This window comes from Pieris brassicae, chromosome 1, assembly GCF_905147105.1.
Source record: "Pieris brassicae chromosome 1, ilPieBrab1.1, whole genome shotgun sequence".
NCBI lineage: Eukaryota > Metazoa > Arthropoda > Insecta > Lepidoptera > Pieridae > Pieris > Pieris brassicae.
The window spans coordinates 7,479,482-7,505,639 of NC_059665.1; the positions used below are offsets into that span (position 1 = coordinate 7,479,482).

Genomic DNA, 26,158 nt, shown 5'->3' on the forward strand with positions numbered 1-26,158 from the left:
TAGATAAAATTATATTTGAAGGATGAAAAGTATATTTTTCCCACAACTAGAGAGTCCTAAGCAGCATTCTCAGTATAACATAACAAAACAATAAAATAGGTCAAGGAAATTATAAGATCGAAGCAAATACAATGCAAGTTGTTTTGAACAGATTTAAAAGAAATAACATTTGCAGAAGCATCCATATCTATGTTACTAGGTAAAGACAACTAGTGGTATTTTTTATCAATCCCTTTTTATAGACAATATATAGTGTGTTAAACGATGTAAATTGGATGTAATAAGAAAATCCGAGTGCACAAAAAATAGAAAGTTTATTGAACACGTCACAGAAGTTTAAACAAGAAGGAGTAAAAGAAATGTAGAAGAATGGCACAGCAAAAGAAATAAAATTAAGCGGAGTGATAAGTCCTCAACGCAAATAATAAAATTACCAAAAATTATATCAACTATCAAATACGGAGTGCGAAAGCGGTCTGCTGGTCGCCGCGGGCCGGCTCAAGTAGTCGCGTGCGAATATATAGGCAATAACATGCGATCTCGCTTGCGCGCTACCTGAGCCGGCGCACGACTCAACAGAATTAACAAGTTTCGCCACGTCCGTCTGCTCACTGAAATTAAAAATTTAGTTTTAAGTTTATCATAGGGCACTACAAATATTGTTCCTTTCACTTCATAATGTCCTTCTGGCTAATTTGGCGATAGCTACTAACATATAATGAGACTAGTCAGTCTTAGAGTTACCATTGTCTATTCCATACCTTTCCTACTAAGATGGGTCAAATATCAGACCCGGAGTATATAGATAAGAGAGAAAAAGACCAGCTCTACGTACTTAGCCAAGTCACGGGGTATTGTAATTCTAAAGCCGCCAACTAACCATTGATATTTATTTTAGTAAAATTGCAATCTCCTATTTTACTTTAACCCCTACCCATAACATGACCAGCAGTGGTATAACAGCAGCATATGCTAACCCCTAAACTAGGGACTTTCTACTAATACGATTGGTATAAAGGTATTACAAAATATTTTAAACTACATATGTACTTAAGTTTATAATGATGAGTGCCTGTTAAAAGTTTAGCGCAATGGATAATTAACAACAGAATGTATTATATTTTCAACAGGCGTTACGTACGGTGTACGGGGTATACCCGTAAAGTATCGTATAGTGTAATATTTTTGGATTACTGTATAATATATAATAAAAAATGTGTGCGTGTACTAGTGTACATACGTAAGAAGGGAATCTTCTTTATGAACTTATTTTTCGAAAAATGATCTACTATATGCAATTTTACAGAAATTGATTAAATAAAGGTAAATTAAATAAAGTTTAACAAAAGGCTTTTAGTCTATGATAGACATGAATACAAAACACGCAATTATTTAATTTTACCTTATTTTACTTATTTCATTAATTGTAATAGAATGATTACTATCGTTGTTATCGCTATTATTATTTTTGTTATTAATGGCTTCGAATCTCTTCGAATCAACCGTGGTAGGGAAAAATGCGTAACGGAAAAATGTGACGGTATTTTATTTTCCAACGCCGATAAAGAAGTTTCACTTCAAATATAGTCCTCGTCACTTATTTTATAATTTTGTTCGTAGTAATAGTTTTTTTTATTTATTTCTTCTTTTTTCTTCTCTTATTTTAAGACATTATATTTTATTATAACAACACCGCCATTGTTGCCACTATTTCCAGTGTGATGTACCTAACTATATCATGTATATGTCAAGTCTGCCTTGTAGTTACAGGGATTATAAAGACACAAAAGGGTCGAGCTAGCTTTGAGCTAGTAATAGTTATACAACTACTAGTCACTGTGAGCGATCCACGTTAAAATATAGCCTATGTTTATCTTAATAAAAAGTACACCTTTCAATTTAATTAGTTAGCTATAATATCGTAGTATGTTGAAGCAAAATATTTAACAAATCTAGAAATAATACTGAAATTACATTAATAAATAGTGGTTATTTAATGGAGTTTATCACGTATCAAATAGATAAGATGAATCTGATTTACGACATCATTATTATCATCTTATTTAATAATTATTTAACCAGATCGTTTTGCCACCTACACAACATTTATAACACATATCAAATCAAAGTTTTTTTATGACAGCGATGTTTTTATTTATTTATAAATTTGGTTAAATGCATATATTTAGACGAACATGGGTTATGTTGAATAACCAACTATTTTTACAAAATAATTTATTTGATAACTTGCTCGTTTAATGACAGTCTTGAAATAATTTCTCGAGCTAGCGATGGCATTCAGTATTTTCCATAATATTTCTACAAACCTATTCCTAGTTTTTACTGTCAAAAAAATATGATGCTCTCATTGTATTAATTATATGATACATTTTGCTGAATTAAAAAATGGAAAACTATCGAAATCACTCACTGCATTAAGATAAAGTAATTTTTTATTTTGATTAATTATAATTGCTTAAAAACTTAACGGGGAAATAAGTGGTTGTAGATTTATGCTTATTTGTACTGTCATATACCGTTACTTTTATTGAATAACGTAGAGGAAAAATCTAAATACGACAAAATTATTATTTATGTGTGTATAACAGAGAGGCTCTAGCGGTCTGTGTATATATATTTTTTAAACTTTCGGTCAACTTATGTGATGAACTCTTGTATTGCCAACAATGATCATTCTTTTGTTTAAATGATTGTGTCTCCTATGCCTAGAAAGATTTTTACGTTAGTATAAGCAACATAATACGGTAAAAAGAGTAGGCAGAATGTCTTGTATAGGTTAGTTAAATCTTATGTAATCACAGCAGATACTCGTATATAGACATACTAAAGTAAATTATCTATTTGGACACCAACCCACTTATAAAAATAAATCCTTGTACTATAAAAACTTCAGAAGATTATGTAATCTATCTATAAACTATTGCTTTCTAGGTAAACTTAAAAATAGACAGTCCCTCCTTTAACACGCAATTAAGATCGAGTGACGATATAGTTTCTACGTTCCCGTCTAATCATATTAATTGGACAGCTGCAAAAAGCGTTTTAAATTGAATATATTCGCAATTGTCGTCAACATACCCTACATGGAATGACCTACTCTTGCAGCGACCTTATACAATGATTATGTAAGTTTAACGTGAATATTGAGAACGCGTATGAAGGATTCAGTAAGGTTCTTCGTGTAAAATTATTGCGCAGTTGATCTAGCACAGTTTTCGAAAAAAACAACCCGAGCAATAAATCGATACGTAACCAATTTTTTATTTCGTGATATGTACAAAAGGTAAACAGTATAATTTAGCAAATTGATAGCATAGAAAAACCTGATCACCAAAGTTGCAATGAGGTTCTGATCTTAGGTCTTCGAGTTTTAATTATCTTAAGGAAACCGGCATGTCTTGCTCGATGTATCGACGTGTGTGCCTGACAGATGGCCGATTATCTACTTGCCATAAACCGTTGTACCGCTACTGAATTATTATTTTTGTTTAAGCACCGCTGAGCACATTGTGCGCGTTCCGTTTGATTGTGATTGGTCAACGGTATCTCTAACACGCGTAGACACGCGATGACACGTCATGATACTATTATGTCCATTTGAACCAACACAATCAAAATTCATCTTTCGTCTTCAATCATACTCACTTTGCTTCGTTAATAATAGAACAAATATGTATCTAATCCTTAAATATTTTTCCAAATGAATAATAACCTTACTATTATATTATAGGAGCTATTACAAAACATTTGTAATAGCTCCACATCATATCATAAAATCGATCGTATCATTTCAACTGATATATTAATACTACTACTCACTCACTCATTAGGTATTTATCGAGCTAGTAAAGTAAATATTGTGATTTGTTTTAAACTATTACGTTCGTTCAATTAATAACGGTAGCAGTCAATGGACTACAGTTACCTAATTGGAATACAATTGACGCCCCCTCCTATTTTTGTTTACAATCGCATCTTTTACGATCTTTTTCGGGATAAATCGTAAAAATAGAACTAGGGTGAATGATCCCGACTTTTCATCCTCGTAGTGTGTAAAAATAATAGCATTCAAAGACGTGAATCATGTGTTCAAGGAAGCAATAAACGTCGCACATGTGCACAAATTTACTTATTTCGCACTTAAAATGAGGACAAGGTATATTGGTAATGGTTATTTTCATTTGAGATGATATCCTACAGAATTTATTACCTACTTCTTGCAGGGCAAGGGTTATTTTGAGAATGTCTTTTTCTTTCTGAATGACTATATGAATTAGACTAATCAGTAAACTATAGTTACAACAATTAGCAAAGTCCAGTCAGAAAATACTCTTAAAAGGCCGGCAAAATAATTGCGAGCCCTCTGCACATTGTGTCCATGGGCGACGATATCATTCAACATCAGATGAGCCCGTTTGTCCCGGTTTGTTGTATAAAAAAAGTTACAAAAACAAAACCAACAATAATTCCACAGCATTCTTTAATCAGAGTTTATTGCAAATACATATGATTGCAACACAGAATTTACTTACTAGTATAATTATCTGTTACGCATTAATAAAATATCTACTTCTTGACGAGTGCTCATTAGGTAGACTATTATGATATTACTGATGACTTTTAGTTAACTTTGTTTTAAAAGACTATTTTAATAATGAAGAAAAATTATTCCTAAATGATGTTATGGTAGTGATGTGCAAGCGCTAGAAATATCGATACGAATTTTGAGTAACGAGTTAATATTGAATCGGTAGACCAATTTGGCTATCGTGAGGTAATCGGATTGCCTTGCTCGAACCCGGAGCCCTTTACAAAGGTAAGCCTCAACGTGACCTCATTTTGTAAATATGGAAAAGTTTTGTGAGGCCGTCCGGCCCCAACGGCTCGCTTTTTTATTAGCCTGAAATGTTTTTTTTTAGTAAATGTGCCAAGTCTGTTTTTATATTTACTATTACCTTAATAACATATTGTGTTAACTATTCAATCAGGTTGGGCAGTAAGTCATTTTATTTTTAATACGTCACATCTAATTCTAATTTCAATATATTTGAAATATTAGGTCCTTACATATGAAATTGGCGTTTTGTATGGGAGGAATAAAAAGTCGAATATTTTAAATTTTTTTTTTTTTTTTTTATAAAATAGGGGGCAAACGGGCAGGAGGCTCACCTGATGTTAAGTGATACCGCCGCCCATGGACACTCTCAATGCCAGAGGGCTCGCGAGTGCGTTGCCGGCCTTTTAAGAATTTGTACGCTCTTTTCTTGAAGGACCCTAAGTCGAATTGGTTCGGAAATACTTCAGTGGGCAGCTGGTTCCACATAGCGGTGGTGCGCGGCAAAAATTGCCTTGAGAAACGCTCAGTCGTGGAACGTCGGACGTCGAGGTGATACGGGTGGAATTTTGTATTTTGCCTCGACGTCCGATGCTGAAACTCAGCTGCAGGTATTAATCCGAACAACTCCTCTGAACACTCTCCATGGTAAATGCGGTAGAAGATGCAGAGTGACCCCACATCTCTACGCAACGCCAAAGGATCGAGCCGCTCGGAGAGGGATTGGTCATCGACGATTCGAACCGCTCTTCGTTGGATACGGTCAAGTGGAAGGAGCTGGTACTGGGGAGCCCCCGCCCAGAGGTGAGAACAGTATTCCATGTGGGGCCGTATTTGCGCTTTATAGAGTTGCAAGCGGTGGCCCGGAGTGAAGTACCGTCTCGCCTTGCTGAGCACACCAAGCTTTTTGGAGGCTAATTTAGCCTTTCCCTCCAAATGACCGCGAAACTGAACGTCGTTCGATATGTCAACGCCAAGTATTCCGATGGCAAGTGGCTTCAAGAAGAGTGTTTTCGAAAAGAGGAGTAGCGACAAAGGGTATTTTTTTCGCGGAAAACGCGCAAACTTGTGTCTTCTTGGGGTTAAATTGGACTAGGTTTAGTCTACCCCAGTCCGAGACTCCACGTAAAAGAGTTTCGACTTCAGACACAAGTTTGTTCCGGTACTCATCGACAACTGCCCGAGAAATACCTGCCCGGCCAGTGTAAAGAGTATCCCCAGTGCTGTCGTCCGCATAGCAATGAATGTTGCTAAGTTGCAACATGTCATTGATATGCAGAAGAAACAGGGTCGGGGACAGAACACAGCCTTGTGGGACCCCAGCATTCACGGGTTTAAGGTCGGAACATGCTCCGTCGACGACGACCTTGATGCTCCGATCGGCTAGAAAGCTGGAGATCCAGTCGCATAATTTCTCAGGAAGCCCGTAGGCTGGTAGCTTCGAGAGCAATGCTTTGTGCCACACCCGATCGAAGGCTTTCGCTATGTCCAAACTAACCGCTAGTGCCTCCCCCTTGGACTCAATTGCCTCTGCCCATCTATGAGTAAGGTATACTAGAAGGTCACCAGCTGAACGACCACGACGAAAGCCGTACTGATAATCGCTAATCAGCTGGTGGCCCTCTAGATAACTCAAGAGCTGGCCATTAATAATGGATTCCATTATTTTGGAGAACAAGGAGGTTATTGCGATTGGGCGATAGTTGGATGGATCAGTGCGATCGCCTTTTTTAGGGATCGGATGTATCGAAGCGGTCTTCCAGCACTTCGGGACAGTGCCGAGCGAGTACAGGTACCGGAAAAGGCGCGTCAGGACCGGAGCCAACTCAGGAGCACATGTACGCAGCACAATTGGAGGGATACCATCCGGCCCGCTCGACTTATGAATGTCCAAGGAAGATAGTGCTCTGCGAACAGCACGTCGCTGGAATGTGATTTCCGGCATTGAGTTATCACACCGCGATATCGCCGGTGGTGATCTCCCCCGGTCATCCAAAGTCGAGTTGGACGCAAAGAGACAGCCCAAGAGGTCGGCCTTCTCCTTCGCAGTGTGGGCGAGCGAGTCATCCTCTCTGTGCAGCGGTGGTATCGATGGCTGACAAAAATTCCCTTGTACAGCTTTGGCGAGAGACCAGAAGGCTCGGGTCCCAGAAGGGAGTTGGGCCAATCTCTCGCCAAATCTGGCGATGTGCTCTGACTTTGCCTTAGCGATTTCCCGTTTGAAGGACCTGGAGGCTGAGTTATATGCTTTTTTATGTTCGCTGGTATTGGCATCACGAGATATCGCCGCTTCCGCCCATGCATTAAAGCATTCTCGCTTTCGACGCGATGCCGCCTTGCAAGAACGCTTAAACCAGGGCTGTGACCTGCCACCGATCGGCACCGCAGAGAATGGAATAAAAAGTTCCATGCCCTGCAGAACCACTTCGGCGACAGAGGCAGCGACGGAATCTGGAGCTTCCGACGAAAAGCACATAGGCCCCCAAGGGTAGGACGCAAAGAAAGACAGCATCCCATCCCAATCTGCTGACCGATAGTGCCAAATACGACGACAACCCGAAAAACGGGGCCGAGGAGGGCGCGTAGTAGGCACAGTACTCCGGACCACACAATGATCCGATGAACTCAATGGCGGGTCAACAGAGACTTGATAGGTCTCCGGATGTGAGGTCAGCAGAAGGTCCAACAAAGAGGGTTTATGACCATCCACATCTGGTATTCGCGTAATCGCAGGGACCATTTGTGACAGGTCGTAAGCTAAAGCAAAGTCGTGAAAGGATCTTCCCGCGTGATCGGTGGTTTCCGAACCGAGCCAATCGGCATGGTGAGCGTTAAAATCGCCAAGTATCACGATTTCAGCGGTAGCAACCCCTTCGAGCAGGGAATCTGTAGTCATTTGGATGTGCTCAATGAGTCGCTCAGTTTCGGTATTTCCGCTATGGGACCTATACAGGCATGCGTAGAATCGCGGATGGTCATCGCAGTCTACGCGCAGCCAGAGGCTAGATAGGTCCCTTCCTTCAAGCGACCCGAGGCGACGAGAACAGATATCCTCTCTGACGTACACGCAAACTCCTGCCCGCGGCACAAATGAATGTTCCAATTTGTACCCCGGGTAGGAGAGGTAGGAAGTATCAGCCGGGAAGGATATCTGAGTTTCAGTAAGGAAGAATAAGGCCGGCTTCGCAGTTTCGAGGTGAAAGTGAACCGCGTTAAGATTAGAGTTGAGCCCCCTAACATTGGTAAAGTCCACTGAGAGCGTGGAAGGGGATGCCTTCGGTAAATTCTTCCGTTTGCCCCGAGATCGAAACTTATAGTTTTTTGAGCAGTTTTTGCCCACCCCAGAATACGAAGGGCAGCCTGTGCATCCACAACCGAATACTGATTGTTCCGATGATGGACGCTCAGAGGGGGATTCTCCACAGCGGAAACGTGTGGTACCCCCCTGGGGTAATCTCTGTTTAAACTGCATCTTCATATTCTGGGGGAGGGGGGAATTGATGGGCTCCGGGAGTCTCACTCACCGCACGAAACGCGAGTACAATAAGATGAACCTATTGCATCACTTCACGCCGGTTTTCTGTGAGACAGTGGTACTGCCCCGGTCGTGCCTGCCCGATTGGCTGAAGCCCGAAAGCAACAGCATGGCACTCCCACTCCCACTAAATATGATATATTTAATTAATCAAAGTATGAACTATTGTTTTCTATGCACTTTTTCCATCTCATAGGTAGTTCATTGACCCCTTTACTAAAAAAAACCGGTCGGACGGGAATCAATAAAATCTGTGAAGGCGATTTGGACTGTCCCATCAGAGTTAAATTTTTTCCCTTGCAAGAAGTTGTCCAAATTTCGAAAAAAATGGTAATCTGTTAGAGCAAGGTCCGGGGAGTACGGAGGATGTCTTAGACATTCCAATTGAAGCTCTTCTAATTTGGTAGCCGTCTGTTGTGCAGTGTGTGGTCTAGCGTTGTCGTGAAGTAGCAATGGCGTGGAGCGATTGACCAGCCTAGGTTGTTTGTCTGCTAGCTTTTCCATCATGGTTTGTAATTGCTGACAATAAACTTCAACCGTAATAGTCTGGCCAGATTTGAGAAAACTGCAATGAACAATACCGGCACTAGTCCACCAAACGCTTACAAGTAACTTTTTTGGGGTTAATTTAGCTTGGGGCAGGATTAGGCTGGCTGGCCAGGATCCAACCATTGCGCTGAGCGCTTCCGATTATCGTGAAGAATCCATTTTTCATCACAGGTTTAAAATACCTTCATTATTGTGCCGGTTCAGTAATGTAACGCAGCAGTCGACGCGCGTTTGCCGGTTTGCTTCAGTCAATTTTTGAGATACCCACCTTTCAAGCTTTTTAATCTTCCCAATTTGTTTCAATTAAAACAGTTTTATCACTAACACCGCAGCCTGCAGCTAACTCGGACGTGGTTTGCGATGGATCCGCTTCCACAATAGCCTTCAATACTTCATTATCAACTTGGGTCTCAGGCCGTCCACGGGGCTTGTTCTGCAGGTCGAAATTTCCAGAACGAAAACGTTGGAACCAAAAACGAACTGTGTTTTCTTTTACAACATGACCGCCATACACATCATTCACCCTTCGAGTCGTTTCCGCAGCACTAGTGCCACGGCGGAACTCGTACTCGTAAATAATGCGATACTTTAAGTTTTCCATTTTGTAAAATGAGTGACGCAATCAGAAAAAAACAGAAGAAAAAGACAAATGATTGACGGTCATCGAAGCACAAATACATGACTAAATAGCTGTACAAATTTGAATTTGAAATTCCTAACCAAAGAGGAGGTATTTGAGATCAAAGTAGCCAGTACGACAAAACGCCAATTTCATTTGTGAGGACCTAATATTAACTTAAACCGCCATTAGGACTCTAACTTAATTCACTCTAATTTGATAATTACGTATGAATCGTTCCAACGAGGTCAGATTATAAAGAATCTTTCTGAATGATAGGTACTTTTTCTGCGTTGTGTATTTCGTGTGTCTAGCCTTTATCACTAAGCGCTTGTTTCAATTATTTTTATGTATACCTACCGTGTAGGTAGATGATATATAGGTGGAATCGTAGTTTACTCGTGTTAATTTTCTAGCAAAGAATTAAAATATATAAGAGAAGAGTACTCTATCTTGAGTAAAATGCGTTTCATATATATGTTACTGTTTAGGTTGCTAATTGTTAATTCTATTTGGAACGCTTATAACACAATAGATGCTTACATCTGGGTGGTCAAATAAAGTCTTCAATAGCTCATGAACGTCGTAAGTATTCATCGCGACAATTAAATCACAAGACAGGCCATTTGAGTCCTGTCTACCCACGCTACAGTCTTGTCGTTTGCAATACGGGCGCACCTTTTAACTAGAAACTATGTTAAAATTAGAATTTCCGTTCTTGGATGAAATGCATTCAGTACGTTTGATGAACGATTCTAGTGATGCAGTGTTTGTAGTAACCTCAATTGTTGTGTGTTTTCATAATTTACGCGAAGAATTATATTTTTTTAAATTAATTGTTAGGTACCTATAATTTAAAAGTAATACGCGAGTCTGTAATACACTTTGTTGTTAAACAATTTATTTTTTGCACATTAAAGATAACCGATCTAAAAATCAACGTGGAAAAAATCGTTAATAACGTAATAATTTTAACCTTATAAAAACAACAAATAAGTTTTATACAGGTGGTTGGAATGAGTTAGGTAAAGTAAATTATTTTTTAGGAATAAAATATAATTATGAAATTTATTAAAGTTAATTTAAATCATACATTAAAAATCGGAGACCGCCTTCTTTAAACAATAAACGTAAACATCAGACCGAATGACTCAACCATGACGTGCTTCTCATTATCATATCACAACTACAAGGCATACGTTAGTTGCAATCTGTCGCTGAACGACATTTAACGTGCTGTTTTTGTACTTTTCTTTTTAATACTCGTACAATAAAATTTTATTTCTATATCATTCTGCCAAGGTTGCTAAGTGAGCGCGAATGACACAATGCAATAGTGCCGCATTAATACAGTGCGTATTTTCCTTAACCGCAAGAACAAAGGGAATTACGATGGTACTGTGTTAATTCATTTTCAAACAATCATTCAGTTATAGATTAAATTTATAATTATGGAAATTAGGAAAATGATCACAAATTATTAATTCAAGTAAGAGCGTGTGCAAAATGATTAAAAGGAACGGTGATAATGTGTTTGCGATCGCATCGAACAATAATCAGTGTCAAGGCGGACGGAGTACTGTCTCACTCTGTCCCAGTGCAACCACAAGGATCCCGCGAGCCACTGCTGGCAGGATGACGCAGTCCGATGCGCAGCAAAACACTAAAGAAGCTAATATCGCGCTCTCTACATATGTTGAAAAATGGAAAAATAGATATGAAGATGCTGAAAGAAAACATAAAACCTATCTCCTTAAATCTGAAAAAGGTATTTATATCATAAAATAATGTTGACATCGATTATAATATAGTTAACACATTTTTATAACAAACAAAGATTAAATTCTAAGTATATCTTAGTGACTCATTCTTAATTTTCGAGATTATTATGCTATGATTTTCTAAGTGTATCACTATTCCAGTAAATACGTATTTTAAATTTTACTAGACAAATGATTTCACTATTTCATGAATTATAAAAAAAATGGTTTAATATTTTTGAGAAATCTCACATCTTATTCATTTTAAAGAAACTATTACATGTAATCATTTTCATTGGTTCATTATTCATTTCCATATATAAATGTAGTTAATCTGCAATAATTTCCGAAAAAGATTAATCTTCTAAAAGTAAGGAAACTGTTTCATTCATAATATTAGTATCTTTAAACTCAAAATATTATATATATATATAATATATTACAGTATATTGTGCTAATAGTATCTATTGGTTCTATATATCAAGACCAATAAAGTATTAATAACTTATTTAATTAATCGAAAATATTATGTCCTTAATCTATATAATATAAGCATATCATAGCAATCTATAATATAAGCATATTTAGGAGTTTATTTTCTATTTCTTGACAGTTAAACTAGTCGTTGAAATTGTAACCTAAGATACTATTTCAACATCCAAATCAATATCACTTTAATCAAGTTATTACCAACGATAAAAGTATTGCACATTATGTTATCACTAGTTACTTTATTGTGTTTTGTATTCTTAAATATATAATAGATTTTTAAATCAAAGTTAATATGATATAACATATACATAATAATAACAATAATTGTTGTTTTCATACCTCTGTTGTCATTCTGAAAATATATGTAATATAATAACAAGCTACATGACTAATAAAGCTGATATATATATATTTTTTAATTTATTGTCTTAATATAGAATGTGCAATAAACAGAAACTAACTCGCTTAAGTTTTGTTAATTACTAAGACCATTCAGCATAGTAAGTTGTGTGCTATATACAGATTTCCATTATTTAATAATCTATTGGGCAAATGTAAAAAGAACAAGTCTAGTTTTTCTATTTCGTTCAACACAGTTGTGTAGATAAAATAATTAAATTCTATCTAAGAAACTTAAAAAATACTTGGAACTATCCTGTTATACATAACATAGTTAGAAAATGTCTGATATATGAACTACTTGATGTAACTTGTTTAAAAACTATATTTGTCATTATTTAATGTTTCAGCTCGTCGAGAGCATGATGATCTTCAACGTCGTTATAATATTTTATTGGAGGAAAGAAATCATCTGGATGCAGAACTCAATGACAGGGAGCGGGAGCTCAACAAGCTTCGGCATGTCTCTGAGAAACTGTTCCAAGAATACCAACAGCTCAAAAACCAACATGAAATTGACACAGGGGTTATGCAAAAGTAAGAAATTCCTTTTCTCTTATATACAAATACTAACTATAGAATTCTAAGAATTAATATTCAGTTAGCTGCGGTTACTAGGCCAAAAGAAATTGCTTCTTATTTCCTTCCATTGGCTTGTTTACAAACTTATGTATTAGATTGTGTTGGTGGTAGCTTGTGTGTATCAAATACACATATTTTTATGTGTTATAAAACTATACTATATACAAACATACTAAATCAAGGAAAAAATAGCGATATCAGCATGTTCACAAGCTAATTTAATGGAATGTAGCTTGGGGAGGTAGCCTAAGTGTGTCCTATTCACATATTTATGTGTTTTGAATCATAATCAAGAAAAATAATGAGACAAATGCCTGCATAATATCAAATGTATTGGTTGATTAATGGAGACTGGTGAGAGTATGTTTTTATAAATGGACATAATTTATATGTGCATGTTTTTTACCAAATCTATCTATTAATTCTCTTTTAGAAGTAATATTATTTGCTAGATACTTGGCAGATAATGTCTAGCCGTGTCGATTCTTTAATAGGCTTATCGACTTTGTATCCTAAGTCTTACTTAATACTTTTATGAACCTTGTGTTGTTTATTACCTCTTTAACGTCTTAAATTTTATTTCTAAGATCTAGTCTAGTCAGTTATAATATTTTATGATATAGTTGCTTATGCAGATCCCTTACTTAATACATTCTTGAGATAAGACACAGAATACTTTGTAATAGACATAGGTCTGTTAAAATTACGTGCTACTTAGTGCAAGACCGGCAACACACTACGCACAGGTCGTAGAAGCCTCAGAAAGGCGTTTCTTTTAAAAAGTATCGCATTGTTTGATATAAAACTAAAACTAAGTTGAAGTAACTCAACATTTTAGCAAATAAATTTAATATCATTTGGAATCTTGGGCGATACAAAAGTAGTAAAAGAATAATAATAGAGCCCTAAGAATTTTTGTGTACTTGAAATTCTTAAGAGTCATATAGACTAACTAGAATTCTCTTTCGATTTGTTTAATCGTTATATAACTGCTCTATTTCTAAGTGGGAGTATGTAGGCGTTTGTGGTGCATTTACGTAATGCCAAGATATCTGCAATCACATTTGTAGGAATTACTGATTTTATCGCTGGAACTTGGAAAGTTTACACTAGTCATTTATTAGCTCTGACACTCTTTAACAAAACACTTTATGTGCAATAACGAATCATGCGTTTTACTAGCAGTTAATATTATTTAGTGAACACACAAGCAGTAAAATTCTGTTGCGTGGACATATAATACCATCTAATTTGTTTTGTAAAATAATTCAGTGAAGAAGACAGGACAACGTACTCAAAGAATTCATTCTATAGAGGCACGGTATGTTTGGGAAGAAGTTCAATAAGGCCTCGCCATTACTGTGTTTAATGCAGAACCAAGGAAAGATGCTTGATTTTCTTTCAAGTAAATATACTCGTAAATTTATACGTAATTATTTGAAGGAACCTATTTACGCCTATTTCTACCCTATTAAAAAAAATCATGTCACCTAAAGCAGTTTGCTATTTCTTAGCTAATAATTCGTGTAAAAGTAGTTGGAAGAGAGCTTTACAAAACGGGAAGGCGTCGTTTTTTTTTTGTTCATGGTTGATCACAAGATGTTATAAAAACGTATGATATTGTGTTTTTCTTAATCACACAATCCAAAAAATCTTTATTCAATAACAAGTTACATGGTACAATATTTACGAAACAAATCACAAATTATTAATTGTTTAACTAGAATTTAACTAATTAGTAATACGTGACAAAAATACATTATTTCAATGTCGTCTGATGTAAAATTCTAAATATTCTAAAAGCGTCCCGAATGACGCAAAATCTTTCGGAGAATTAAATATTCTGATTATACGTAATTGAACGTTAAGGAAAAATGTGTACTATTTCTTCCAAATAAGGTTGAATATTAAGTAAGGGCTTACATTACATATTCATAGGATTAAAAGGAACCTTGCATATGCATGGGATGCGTTAAGTATAAAGTAATTAGGTGATTTGTCTTAGCTCAGTGTGAGGTTAAATATCGGTGTGACCGGATAACGGGACAAGATGTAAGGTTTTAATTTATTTATGATGAACTATGTCGTTATTTGAATTATTAATATTTTAAGAAAGTGACAGCAAACATATTTTTATTCGTTTAACTAAATTTTGAAACATATAAGTGAGATTGCTTTTCCTGTTTGATACGGCAAATGAATTTTTACCTCCTTTCATATTGTTCTACCTATCATTAGGCAGAATAGCCAAATCTTTTCTTTATCGCACTTCGCACTCCACTACTTTGAAATGTTAAAAAAATATTTGTAATAGAGACAATAATATCAATCATAGATCGAGGTTTACTTAATATTTATGTCGACACATTCGATCGGAATATTAGCGACTGTTAACTTGCGCAAGATCAATGTCTATAAAATATGAATTAATAATTTTGTGATGTACCGAATTTGCGTTCCACATTTTGCCTAGAAAGCTCAAATTATAGGGTGTTCAAACAAACGAGCGTTTAATTGAGAAATTAAATTATATATATATATATATATATATATATACAATAATTAATTAATTATATATATAATGTAATATAATTTTATGTAACACTTATTGCAAAACACAAATTATAGTTATTAAATAATATGGAAGGATTCCTGGCTTTTAAGGAATTATGAATTACATAAGATATTCAATAACTTATGTAATAGACACCCAAAATATGTGTTTTACTGATATAACTTATGTCGCAATTATGCGTCTAACATATTGATACCGCAGAATTAAATATATATAATTATTAAATATATAGGTTTGATAAAATTGTCTTGGTTTCTTCCTCCTGAGGAGGAGATACGCTATGAAGAGTAATGAAAAAAAATACAACCAATAATGTTATTTACTATTGTTCTCTTGTAACAATAATCCATTGTAGAGCCAACTCCATAAACAGGAGTTGCAAAGAAACTTTCTTTCTGAAAATATATTTGAATTTGAAACTGTAATAATCCATTTGCAGATGGGAATAAGGATGTTTGTCGTTAGTTTGATAAATGTTTAAAGTCCAAATCCTTAATAATATTGTTTGTTTACACAAAGTAATTTTCAAGTATTATGAATGACCGCCTCCGCAATTGTAAGTAAGTACATTCGTAACGAACGGTCGTAATACTAGCAGTAAGCGACCACGAATGTCTTTTGTTATTAATTAATATTGTCATAAGTGTGTGTTGTGTGTACCGAGTCAATAATAAACTTTTAATATAATATTAAAAGGCTATTTAAATCAAGTCTCCCACTCCAAATATTAGAAAACTATAGTTCCCACAAGAAATGTGTGTAGGAAATAAAACGTGCTTAGAACATCCTGTGTGCCGCTAAATATGATAATTTCGGTACCAATTTCACTGTCGATGTAAAACTTGTAATATTAAATAGTTTTCTGGTTTAGTGCGTGCGCGACGGTTCAACTTAAAATTTACTATGTTCGTTAAAGATTTATTATAAAGTTAAAATGTGTGTCGAATGCGTGAACGATGGAAAACTACTTCGGATTGTTATTAAACTATTGTGAGTAATGGACTCGAATGAATAATAAAATGTTGTTAACAAAAAGCTGTGTTTATCAATGTGTCATAATAATAAAATAAGACTGCAGAAAAATATTTACATAGAAAAAACAATATTTTATAGTTATATCCCCGTATGTACATATATACTCCGTTCCGTACCTGTATTTTTTTCCTTAGACTAAAGCGTCTATATGATAAATTTTCACCGCCTTTGTTGTATTTAAAAGGCTTAAAGATAAATAACTTTGTCTTTATATTCACTACGCGACGTTTTTTTGATAATTATTCAACTGTATTATAGTTACGTTGTTCCTCTATATTATACAAAATTTTTGTTCACCTATGCAATGCATAAATATAATAAAATCCCTGAATTCCAGGGTCATGCAACAAGCGGGTGAATGGTACAAACAGAATAAGCAGCTGAAGAGACGGAGCACAGCGCTGCTGCTCGCGCTCCCCACCACCGTTGACATTGATATCACAGACGCTACAGATACATGTATGTACTCTCTTTCTATTTTTTTCATCATTCATCTCCAGGAAAATCTACTATTATTTTATTTATTTTTTAAAGTACACCAGACCATATTATAGGATTTCTACAGTATATGTTACAAGCTATCTATTGGTGAACAAATGTTATAAATAAAATAGTCTAATAATTTTCTTTTTTTTTTACTTCTAATTTTTACTAGAATTTTTTTGGTTAACAATGCGGATTAGGTTCCAGAAAGGCGCTTAACAATGTTTTTTTTTTTTAAATTGACCTCCGAATATAACAATAAGTAGTGTTTATTCTGTTATATTCGCGAAGAATTCGAATGAGAGGTTTTAGTTCGTTAGATGCGTAACGTTTTGCTAAAGCTTATAGACCTTATACTTTAAAAAGAAGATATACTCGAAGAGATAAGCCGATAATGCACTTGCGAGCCTTCTGTCAGTGTCTATGGGCGGCGGAGTCATTTATTCTAAAAAGCCATAAGTGATACTCACCGGTCACATAGGATTAGTATCGTTAAAGCAAACTTAATGCGACATAACATTACGTTATATTACTATTATATATTTAAACCCGCCCATACAAGGCTACACTTGACAAAAAAAGGAACAAGTAACTAACATGTGGCCGCGATAATAGGTACGGTATGCACAAATACAATACTAATATCATTCGTATTATAATGTTCCAATATTGCAGTCATAACTATATTTTATTTTCTGCAGCTTCTGAAGCGAGCAGTAACGAAGAAGTGGAATTTCTGAAACGTACAGTCTCTGAACTGTCCGAACAGATTGCAGCATTACAAACGGAGGCCAACGCGGCTAAGTTACACGAATTTGAGGCCCACGAGGTCAATGTGCAATTGAATCAGGTCAGACTCTCTACTTTTTATTTATAGTCTCTCTATTTTGTAATAATAATTATTTATTTATTTTCTAACATTAACATAAATAAGATTACAGTTGAGAAGGTATTGGGAGACGTTTCCAAACTAGGTAAGAACCTGTGAAGAAAAACACTTTTTGACCGAATTAAAGCTATGTATTATTATTAAAAACGTATAATCATTTACATAATTCTATTATTATGTAAATAATTATAAGTTTTTAATAGTAACATAGCTTTAATCCGTTAAAACAGTGTTATTCTTAATGTGTAAAAGCTATTTTAACAAAAGACAATGCTATGAACCTTTGATATGGATAACCAGGCTTCTATTCACAGCAAACTCATATTGAGTGGTAACAAAAAGTATATACATATATGGGTAGGCAAACAAATTTAACGTGATAAATAAGGAAAGAAAAACAAAACAATTGTATTTTATTTATGATTATACTAATTAAAAGTTTATAGTTATATTAAACTATAAGGATACTTTTAAATTCACAAATTATATTCTTGATAAAGCTGATGCTGATCCAGATTTAACTGAGTTGCTTGATAGAGCTGTTACAAAAAATTTATATATTTATAGGATTTATATTTGGCGTTCCTTAGACAATCTAATTCTTGATACTCCTACTTATAAAACCACTAAAACCACTTACCAATTGATATCATATAAGCTGTCTTTAAATTTATTTAAAAATCCTCTTTTTGATCATTTTTCTTCTGCCTCGTAATTAGCTACTTATATATATATATTGTGACTGACTTAATCCATGGATTAGCGTGTACATTTTTGTTTATACATATTATTATTAGTATTTATTGTTATTTTCTCTAGATTTTACTTTATTTTATTTATTAACACTTCGTTACATTACAATATAATAAAAAAATTGAACATAATTAAATCAAAAGGAAGGCAACTGGCGACCTTATCGCTTTCGAGCGATCTCTTCCAGGCAACCACTGTACTGTATTTTAGGTTTAGTTAGTTGTTTATTTTTGTTATTGTTATGCACTTCTATACTTTACCCTCTGTAGCTGTTTCTTGTTTGTATTGTTCCATATTATGGTTGCCTGGTAGAAATCGCTTGTTAGCGATAAGGCCGCCCGTTGCCTAATTACTTATGTAACCTGTTTTGTTATATGTATGTTTTGGTATAAGGTAACGAAGTGTGAAATAATAAATAAATAAAATACAATTATCTGTACTTTGTAAGACACATGACGTAGCTTCCGAGTTAGATTTTGAACGATATAATAATAAAGATAAGACAAAGACACGAAAATGTACTCGCTGATATACGGAATGTTTTAGTTACGAATTATTAAATTTTGTTGTTAATCGGGGATTTCCCTGTTATCGTAATCCAAATTTTATATCATACAGAATCTGTTTTATATCTATGAATGTCTTTATAAAATTATCAATTTCATAATTATCACATGTTATAAACCTCTATTATATGTAAATAGTTTGTTCGTTTTAATTTCATGTTTTTTTTCGTTTTAATTGTATGGTGTAGATTACTTCTCTTTATTTATAGTATGTCACACAATTATTCATATTTGTATGATTAATGACAAAGAAACTTCTCGATATAAATGATAACGAGAAATTACGTCGGCCTCAAATATTGCTTTATTTGATTTGAATGAATACTTAAATGTAAAATATATTATTTAATCAATGGATAAACTTTTACATTGTCTTACCTTTAGGTATATTATAATATATTCTGGAGATTTTGGTTCTTAATTAAATTAATTATAAAACTCTTTCATCTATATATCTTAACTTAGAAATGTGAAAAAAGGGTAGCTCCAAAAAACATAATAACATTAAATTTCAATTCATCACCGACCCGACAGACGTGGCATAATTAATCAAATATATTATTCAAAATCATACTGTTTATTATTGTAATACAATATGAAATTTTTATTCGCATTTCACTGACAGTTATTTAAATTAAAATTTTCATTAAGACTTTTTAAATTGTCTGATGTTCCGCGCAACTATCTTATTTTTTCTCAAAAAAAGGTTCTTCGGCCATAAACACAACAATATTGAATTAGCGAAATTGTTCTATGAAATAAAGATTTTATTAGATATAATTATTTTTTGATGGAAACCAAATATACAGCCTATGTTATTCAAACAATATAACATGATGAAAGAATTTTTGAAATTGGTCCTGTATATTCGTTACAAACGTACAAAGATTACCTCTTTATAATGTTTGTTAATTTACATGATTTAGTGAAAATTAATAACGAACATTATATTTTCAGGAATTGGAGGTAGAAAGAGAAAAATGCGTTCAACAGGAAAAAGAGTTGGTGGAACTTAGATCTCAAATAGAGAGACACAACCGAGTGTCCAAACTACTTATGGAAGAGGTCACAGGCCTTAAAGACAATGCTGACAAGGACAGACAGATGGCCGAGACGTACGTTTATATAAATGCATGAAATTACTAAAGTAATGATACCCAGTGTTATATGATACCTGCGTCTCGTTTCTTCTATAGTCATGTATAAATTCGCCTGCAATGCCATACGATAAACTATTTGACAAGAATTTTAAAACCATTGCATATTATTACCTGCAAAAAATTGTATTTTCAATTCTGTTAAGTATTGGCTTAAAAAATTCTAACTAACATTCTTAATTTAAAAAACCCCCCAAAACCCTTCTCTAAACAAGATGGCGGCGCACCAATACTGGTACCATAGATACCTATGACGTACCATAAATGTAAACACGAAAGCAAACGTCCAGTTTATTACGTGTTAATTATCATTCTCAAATTGCATATATACACATATATATCGATCAAAAACAGTATCTGACAAAATCAACTCCAAGACATCATCAATTTGACTAATCCGTGTCAAATAAGTATATATATTTTTAAATAAATTAATGATTATTTACAAGGTATTTTACTACAAATTGTTAAATTGCCTAGTCGCAACAATAATGTTTTCGCTGGTAGTGTACCCAACCGGGAATGTATGTAGGATCATATGACACCCTCTTTATCATTATTGTATAGAATTATAATAAAGATCTACATAATACCTAGCCTAGTTGTCTAGCTTAAGTCAAGTGCTAATGATGTTCGCGTCCATGCGTCGCGTTGTCTCTCCCTAAAATATGGCGAGAGGGCCGATAGCTGGCCATGCGTCATATTTCGTGTCGTGAACGTTATGCTACTTGTGACTGGTCGGATTTGAATTTGTGTATGCGGTGATGTTAGTTATTTCGACTATAATTTAAATTTTCTCTCTCTCTCTCTCTCTTCTCGTAATATAGTGTAAGTAGACTAATATTGAGACAGTCTGCTTTTATCATATTGCAAAATTTACGTTTACTTTATCGTTATTTTAACTTATTTGTGAAACCTACTTTTCAAATGACAATATGTAAACAAAAAAATAATTCTATAGTAAAAGAAAAACTTTATTTCCATGTTTTGTATTAATGTATATGTTTTTGATTTCAGTTACAAATCAGAAGCACGCGACGCCAAAAAGCGCGCAACAGTACTGGCTCACCAGAGCGCATTGCTGATGGGTGAATTGGATCTAGATGAACGCCTGGGACTCCTTTTAGGTGAAGTGGATAGTCTGAGAGACGCCTTGGAACAGCAGAGCAACAGGCATAGGGATCATGTTCAGCAGTTGCAGGTTTGTTCTTACATATAATGCTTCTGTTTCTTCATGGTTTTGGTACACGGGAAAGAAGGTGCATTAGATTTCCGGAAAATTTTAAAATTCCTTTTGCTAATACCGCCAAATACTTGGGAATGACCCTAGATGCTAAATTGAGGTGGAAAGAACATGTGAAAAAGAAAAGAGATTAATTAGATATAAGATACAAATAAATGTACTAATAGGAAGGCAATACATAACAAATTGCTCCTTTATAAACAACTGATAATGCCTGTGTGGACATATGGCATTCAGCTTTGGAGCTGTACAGCGAAAAGCTATTTAGAAAGAATACAACGGTTCCAGAACAAGGTTCTTCGGGACATTGTCAATGCACCATCACCAATGTATCCACGAGGATCTTAATGTGGATACAGTCCTAAATACGGCGAAATGGTTTGCCTTAGCTCACTTAAACAGGCTACAGGGCCATGTGAATGCTGAGGCAATCCAACTTCTGGACACGACAGGAATAAGACGCTTAAAGAGAACTAAACCTTTTTGAGTTAATAAACCTAGTGTACTGAATATAAGTGCAAGGTATCTCGTACACACGAACATAGTATCAAAACATTACAGAACACTAAGACTATAATATATAATTATAAGTTTATAATAATACAAATAGCTTTAATCCGGTAAAAAAGTAATTTCTTTCAACAATAAGACTGTTGATGAACATTACCTTAGTTTAATTGATTAGTATTGTAGAAAATACTAATGAATTAAACTAAGGTAATGTAATAAATAATTAAGTCAACATAATATTACTTATTAGCAATAATTATTGTATAGGCTAGATTGTAGATTGTAGTATCCTCCAGCAGTCTTCAAGTTTTAAGTTGTTATGAAGACTGTCGATTTAATAAATAGTATTTTTAATTTTATTACTTTCACCTTTCTTCCAGCTGCAATTAAGTGAAAAGCATGAAGATACAGACATATTACTATGGGAAGAGAAAATAAAACTGGCTGAGGAAGATGCACAGAAAGCGTTAGAAAGAGCAGAAAGAGCTGAGAAGAAATTGGCGGAACTCGATAAGAGAGCTAAGGGTGAACCGAGATCTGCCCTTAAAAGCCGTATTAGTTACTTCGAAAGTGGGGGGAATGATAGGATTAAGAAAGAGATCAAGGAAGAAGGTAGGTTGCTCTAATTTATACTCCAGAACTGGATAAAAATTGACTTTATAGATTGAGATTTCTTTAGCGTTCGAGCGAGCGTTAAATGCACACATGCACAGAAAGTTCATTGTTGCACAGCCGTGATTCGAACACATGACCTCGGAGTGTAGAACCGCTCGCTCAAGCCACAAGGCCAACACTGCTTATGACTTATAAATTTCTTAAAAGAATAACATTAAATGTTAATAAAAAAGTTTAAATCTAAGACCAAATTGTTTAGAAGGTAGTCCCTAATTGTATGTACATAATTGATAACTTTATTAAGGCAAGAGGGTAGACGTTTTCGGCTTTATTACAATAACAGCATTAAGTAACGCGTTTGTTGCCATGGTTACGATGTTATTTTCATATAAGTATAACAAATACAAAACTTTAATTTACAAAATATTCACATAATTTAAAATGCATTCCAGAACCAGCGCTGACACAAATTTCCGCCCCTTCAACCCCAGCCCCCATAACTCTAGCCTCAATAACTAAAGCCCCGGTTCCAACTCCGCCAGCATCACCAATCCCACCAGAAATCCCGATAGCCCCGATTCCCATTGCCCCGCCTCCCCCACCAGTTATGCCTCCACCGCCGCCTCCGCCACCCCCGCCCCCTGTGGCCTTTGAACCCTTCGGTGATATGGATATGGCAAAGATGCTTGCAAGCAAGTCAGGCACGCTTAAGAAGACGAAACAAAATGGTGGTAAGTCCTTTAGTTGAATCTTAATTTTATACTATTTGGTAACTATATAGGCCCATAATAAATAATATAGATTCTAAAACGATCTAGAACCTATCTATCTATCTATATTAAATTTAGAACATGTACCTCAGTTTATGAAGATTAGCAATCATAGAAACATATTTATTGTAATTGAAGAGAAATTTCTATATCGGACTTGGAAAAAAATTACCGTCACATTTTTCCGTTACGCGCCTTCTATCTTTTCAAAATATATGAATCTTAACAGTTAATATTTTAACCTAAATAGCCTTTATCTTACGTCAATAAAACGAATTTCATTTAAATTTTTCAGGTGGAGCAATAGACGCAATAGTGGACCAAATAAAGGGAGGCAAATTCCAGCTGAAGTCCACAGATCACACAGTTGAGAAGAAACCCAAGGATGAACAACCTGAAGCTGTCAAAGAAATGCTACAGATATTAGGAACGTTGCGCAAGCGACGCGGACCCAGGCCTAGCCTGATTACAGAAAATTCGTGAGGACGTTTCTTGAAATTTTGTTTAATATCGTGATATTGAAGTGCCTATATTGGTGTTATTTCTTAAATGAAAATGTGAATATGAAAAATATTATAAATAAGATATTTTTATCTATTTAGAAATAGATTTTTATATATAATTGACGCATGAGAGATTATATATTTACATATATGTACAGTTTGGTAAAGTATTAAACTCTAACGCCAAATACGGTCTGGTCTGGAGTTTTCCCACGCCATTTCAAGTTAGTGATGAAAGCTTAAACAATTTCACAGAAATTGGTTCTCATCTTCAATGATTATGCGTTTAACATTTAAATAAGACGTCTTGACGGATTTAAGTAATGATTAATGTCGCGTTTTGTAAATAAAGTATTTCGCGTTTTTTTTTATATTTTTCTAAGTAATTTCATTTTGTCTTTTAAATCTTTGAAATTACATAATTCATTTTTTATACATATTTGACTAGTATGTATTTAACGATTTAATACTTAACAACAATATTTATATTTTAAGTATTGAATCAGTTTTGTAGTAAAAGACGATTTTTGTAAGTTGTTTGAAATTTTGATAAGTTTTTACAAGTGAAACGTAACATTTGTTATGTTGCTATCTAAATAGTATACTTGTTTATATTCTTAGATTATATGTAAAGAACTTCTAGTTCGATCTATGGCTAAGATTCAGGATTGGAACTTAGCGCGAAAAATGACATTGAATTGAATGACAAATTTAGGTCTATATTCTAATTCGTCTGTCAAATCAATCTCGTCTTGACTGTCAAACTTCATACATAAAAAATCGTTTGACAACTTTTGAAAGTAGATTTAAGTTTGTGATACAGGCGTTGGTATCGTTTTTGAATCTTACATCATACCTCTCCAAATTGTTATAGGTATTTAAGATTTTGACCGATGGGAATATGAGTCTGAGCTTAGACGGTCACTAGCTTAAGCCTGATAGGCGAGTTCGATTTCATATCAAAACCTATAGAGGCTTTTAAAAATTAATGATATGTGGCAGTATTATTATTGTAAAACTGCATTTTATTCAACGATAGTAATCGATGTACTGTAGCGAAGTTAAATGTGAAATTTACACTCGAATACTTTCCAATTGAACCTAGTTAGTAAATATACAGTTATACTTCGAGTTTTATAATTTTCCGCTTATGGTGTGGTTTCCTTATATTTAGTTAAAATGAGACTATGGCGTTTTGCCAATTGTAATTGCCATTTTTGTATGTTTATAATTAGAATATTAAATTTAATCATAGACAATGTTATAGTGATTATAGAGCTTATATAGATTAAAGGTGCCTTAAATTGTGATCATAAATGAAGACACATAGGACAATCATAGATAAGACAAATTTACGAACTTTTGTTAATGTCATAAACAAGCATAACTTATCTATGGTCTTCTAATATTTACTAATATTGCACTTGACAAGTTACCGTTTGGTGCCATCGACTTCCATTTGAAGCATTTATTTTAAGAATTATTATTCAATAAAGGTATATTTAATTACCACCTTATTTTATTTATTAAAACTTATTACCGCGACATTTTTTCGAATCCATCTATTACTAGAGTATATGGAAATTAATTTGCGAAGTTTGATTTCACTAGAATTGAGAAAGAAAAAAGACCTGAGGGCCTACCATGAACTTTCTTAAAACAATCCAGATGTGATGCTGTTGAGTTTAGGTACCTAAAGTCAATAGCATTTTTCCGTTTTGTTTTGTGGTTTCTATGCAAGTTTTGAAACTTTTCTAGTTTGACAGTTAACTGTCTTCAACAGATGTTTCTATAAAATATAAAATTATTTATATCATAGGTAAGGCACAGTAAGCTATTATGTCTTTATATATATTTATTTAATTTAAAACTATTATTTCGATATATTTAAAACGTAAAGCTTTCTGGTGCATTGATAGTTGACACCTATTTATTTTATACGTATCCGTCAAATTTTGATAGATTTCAATAGCTTGGTGTTTACAAAAGTTTTATAAATATAGTTTTACAAATAGTTTAAATTATAAATATGATGGATTGGTAAGTATTGTTCACAAATTTGTTTTCTAAAAATAAATACCTATATGGAAGGTATATCTGATATCCTGAATTTCTGTTATCCCTATCCCTTTGCAAAAGATATTACAAGTCATCTTATAACTCGAAAATCATACGTACTTTAATAAACTATTATACAAATGAATTCCTTCAAATTGTAGAAAATTAGTTTAAACGTTAACTAATTCATATAATATAAATAATAATATT

The 26,158-nt window shown here is 34.2% G+C and overlaps 1 protein-coding gene across 1 annotated transcript; it reads left to right on the forward strand.

Annotated features, from left to right (window-relative positions):
• Nucleotides 1-10,610: 10,610 nt before the first annotated feature.
• On the forward strand, nt 10,611-24,576 carry LOC123708692 (shootin-1-like). Its single transcript, XM_045659525.1, has 9 exons — nt 10,611-11,326; nt 12,560-12,746; nt 16,739-16,860; nt 17,586-17,734; nt 20,050-20,207; nt 21,267-21,450; nt 22,383-22,614; nt 23,070-23,348; nt 23,683-24,576. The coding sequence occupies exons 1-9, from the start codon at nt 11,065-11,067 to the stop codon at nt 23,868-23,870; spliced, it is 1,761 nt and encodes a 586-aa protein (XP_045515481.1). The 5' UTR covers nt 10,611-11,064; the 3' UTR covers nt 23,871-24,576.
• The last annotated feature ends 1,582 nt before the right edge of the window (nt 24,577-26,158 follow it).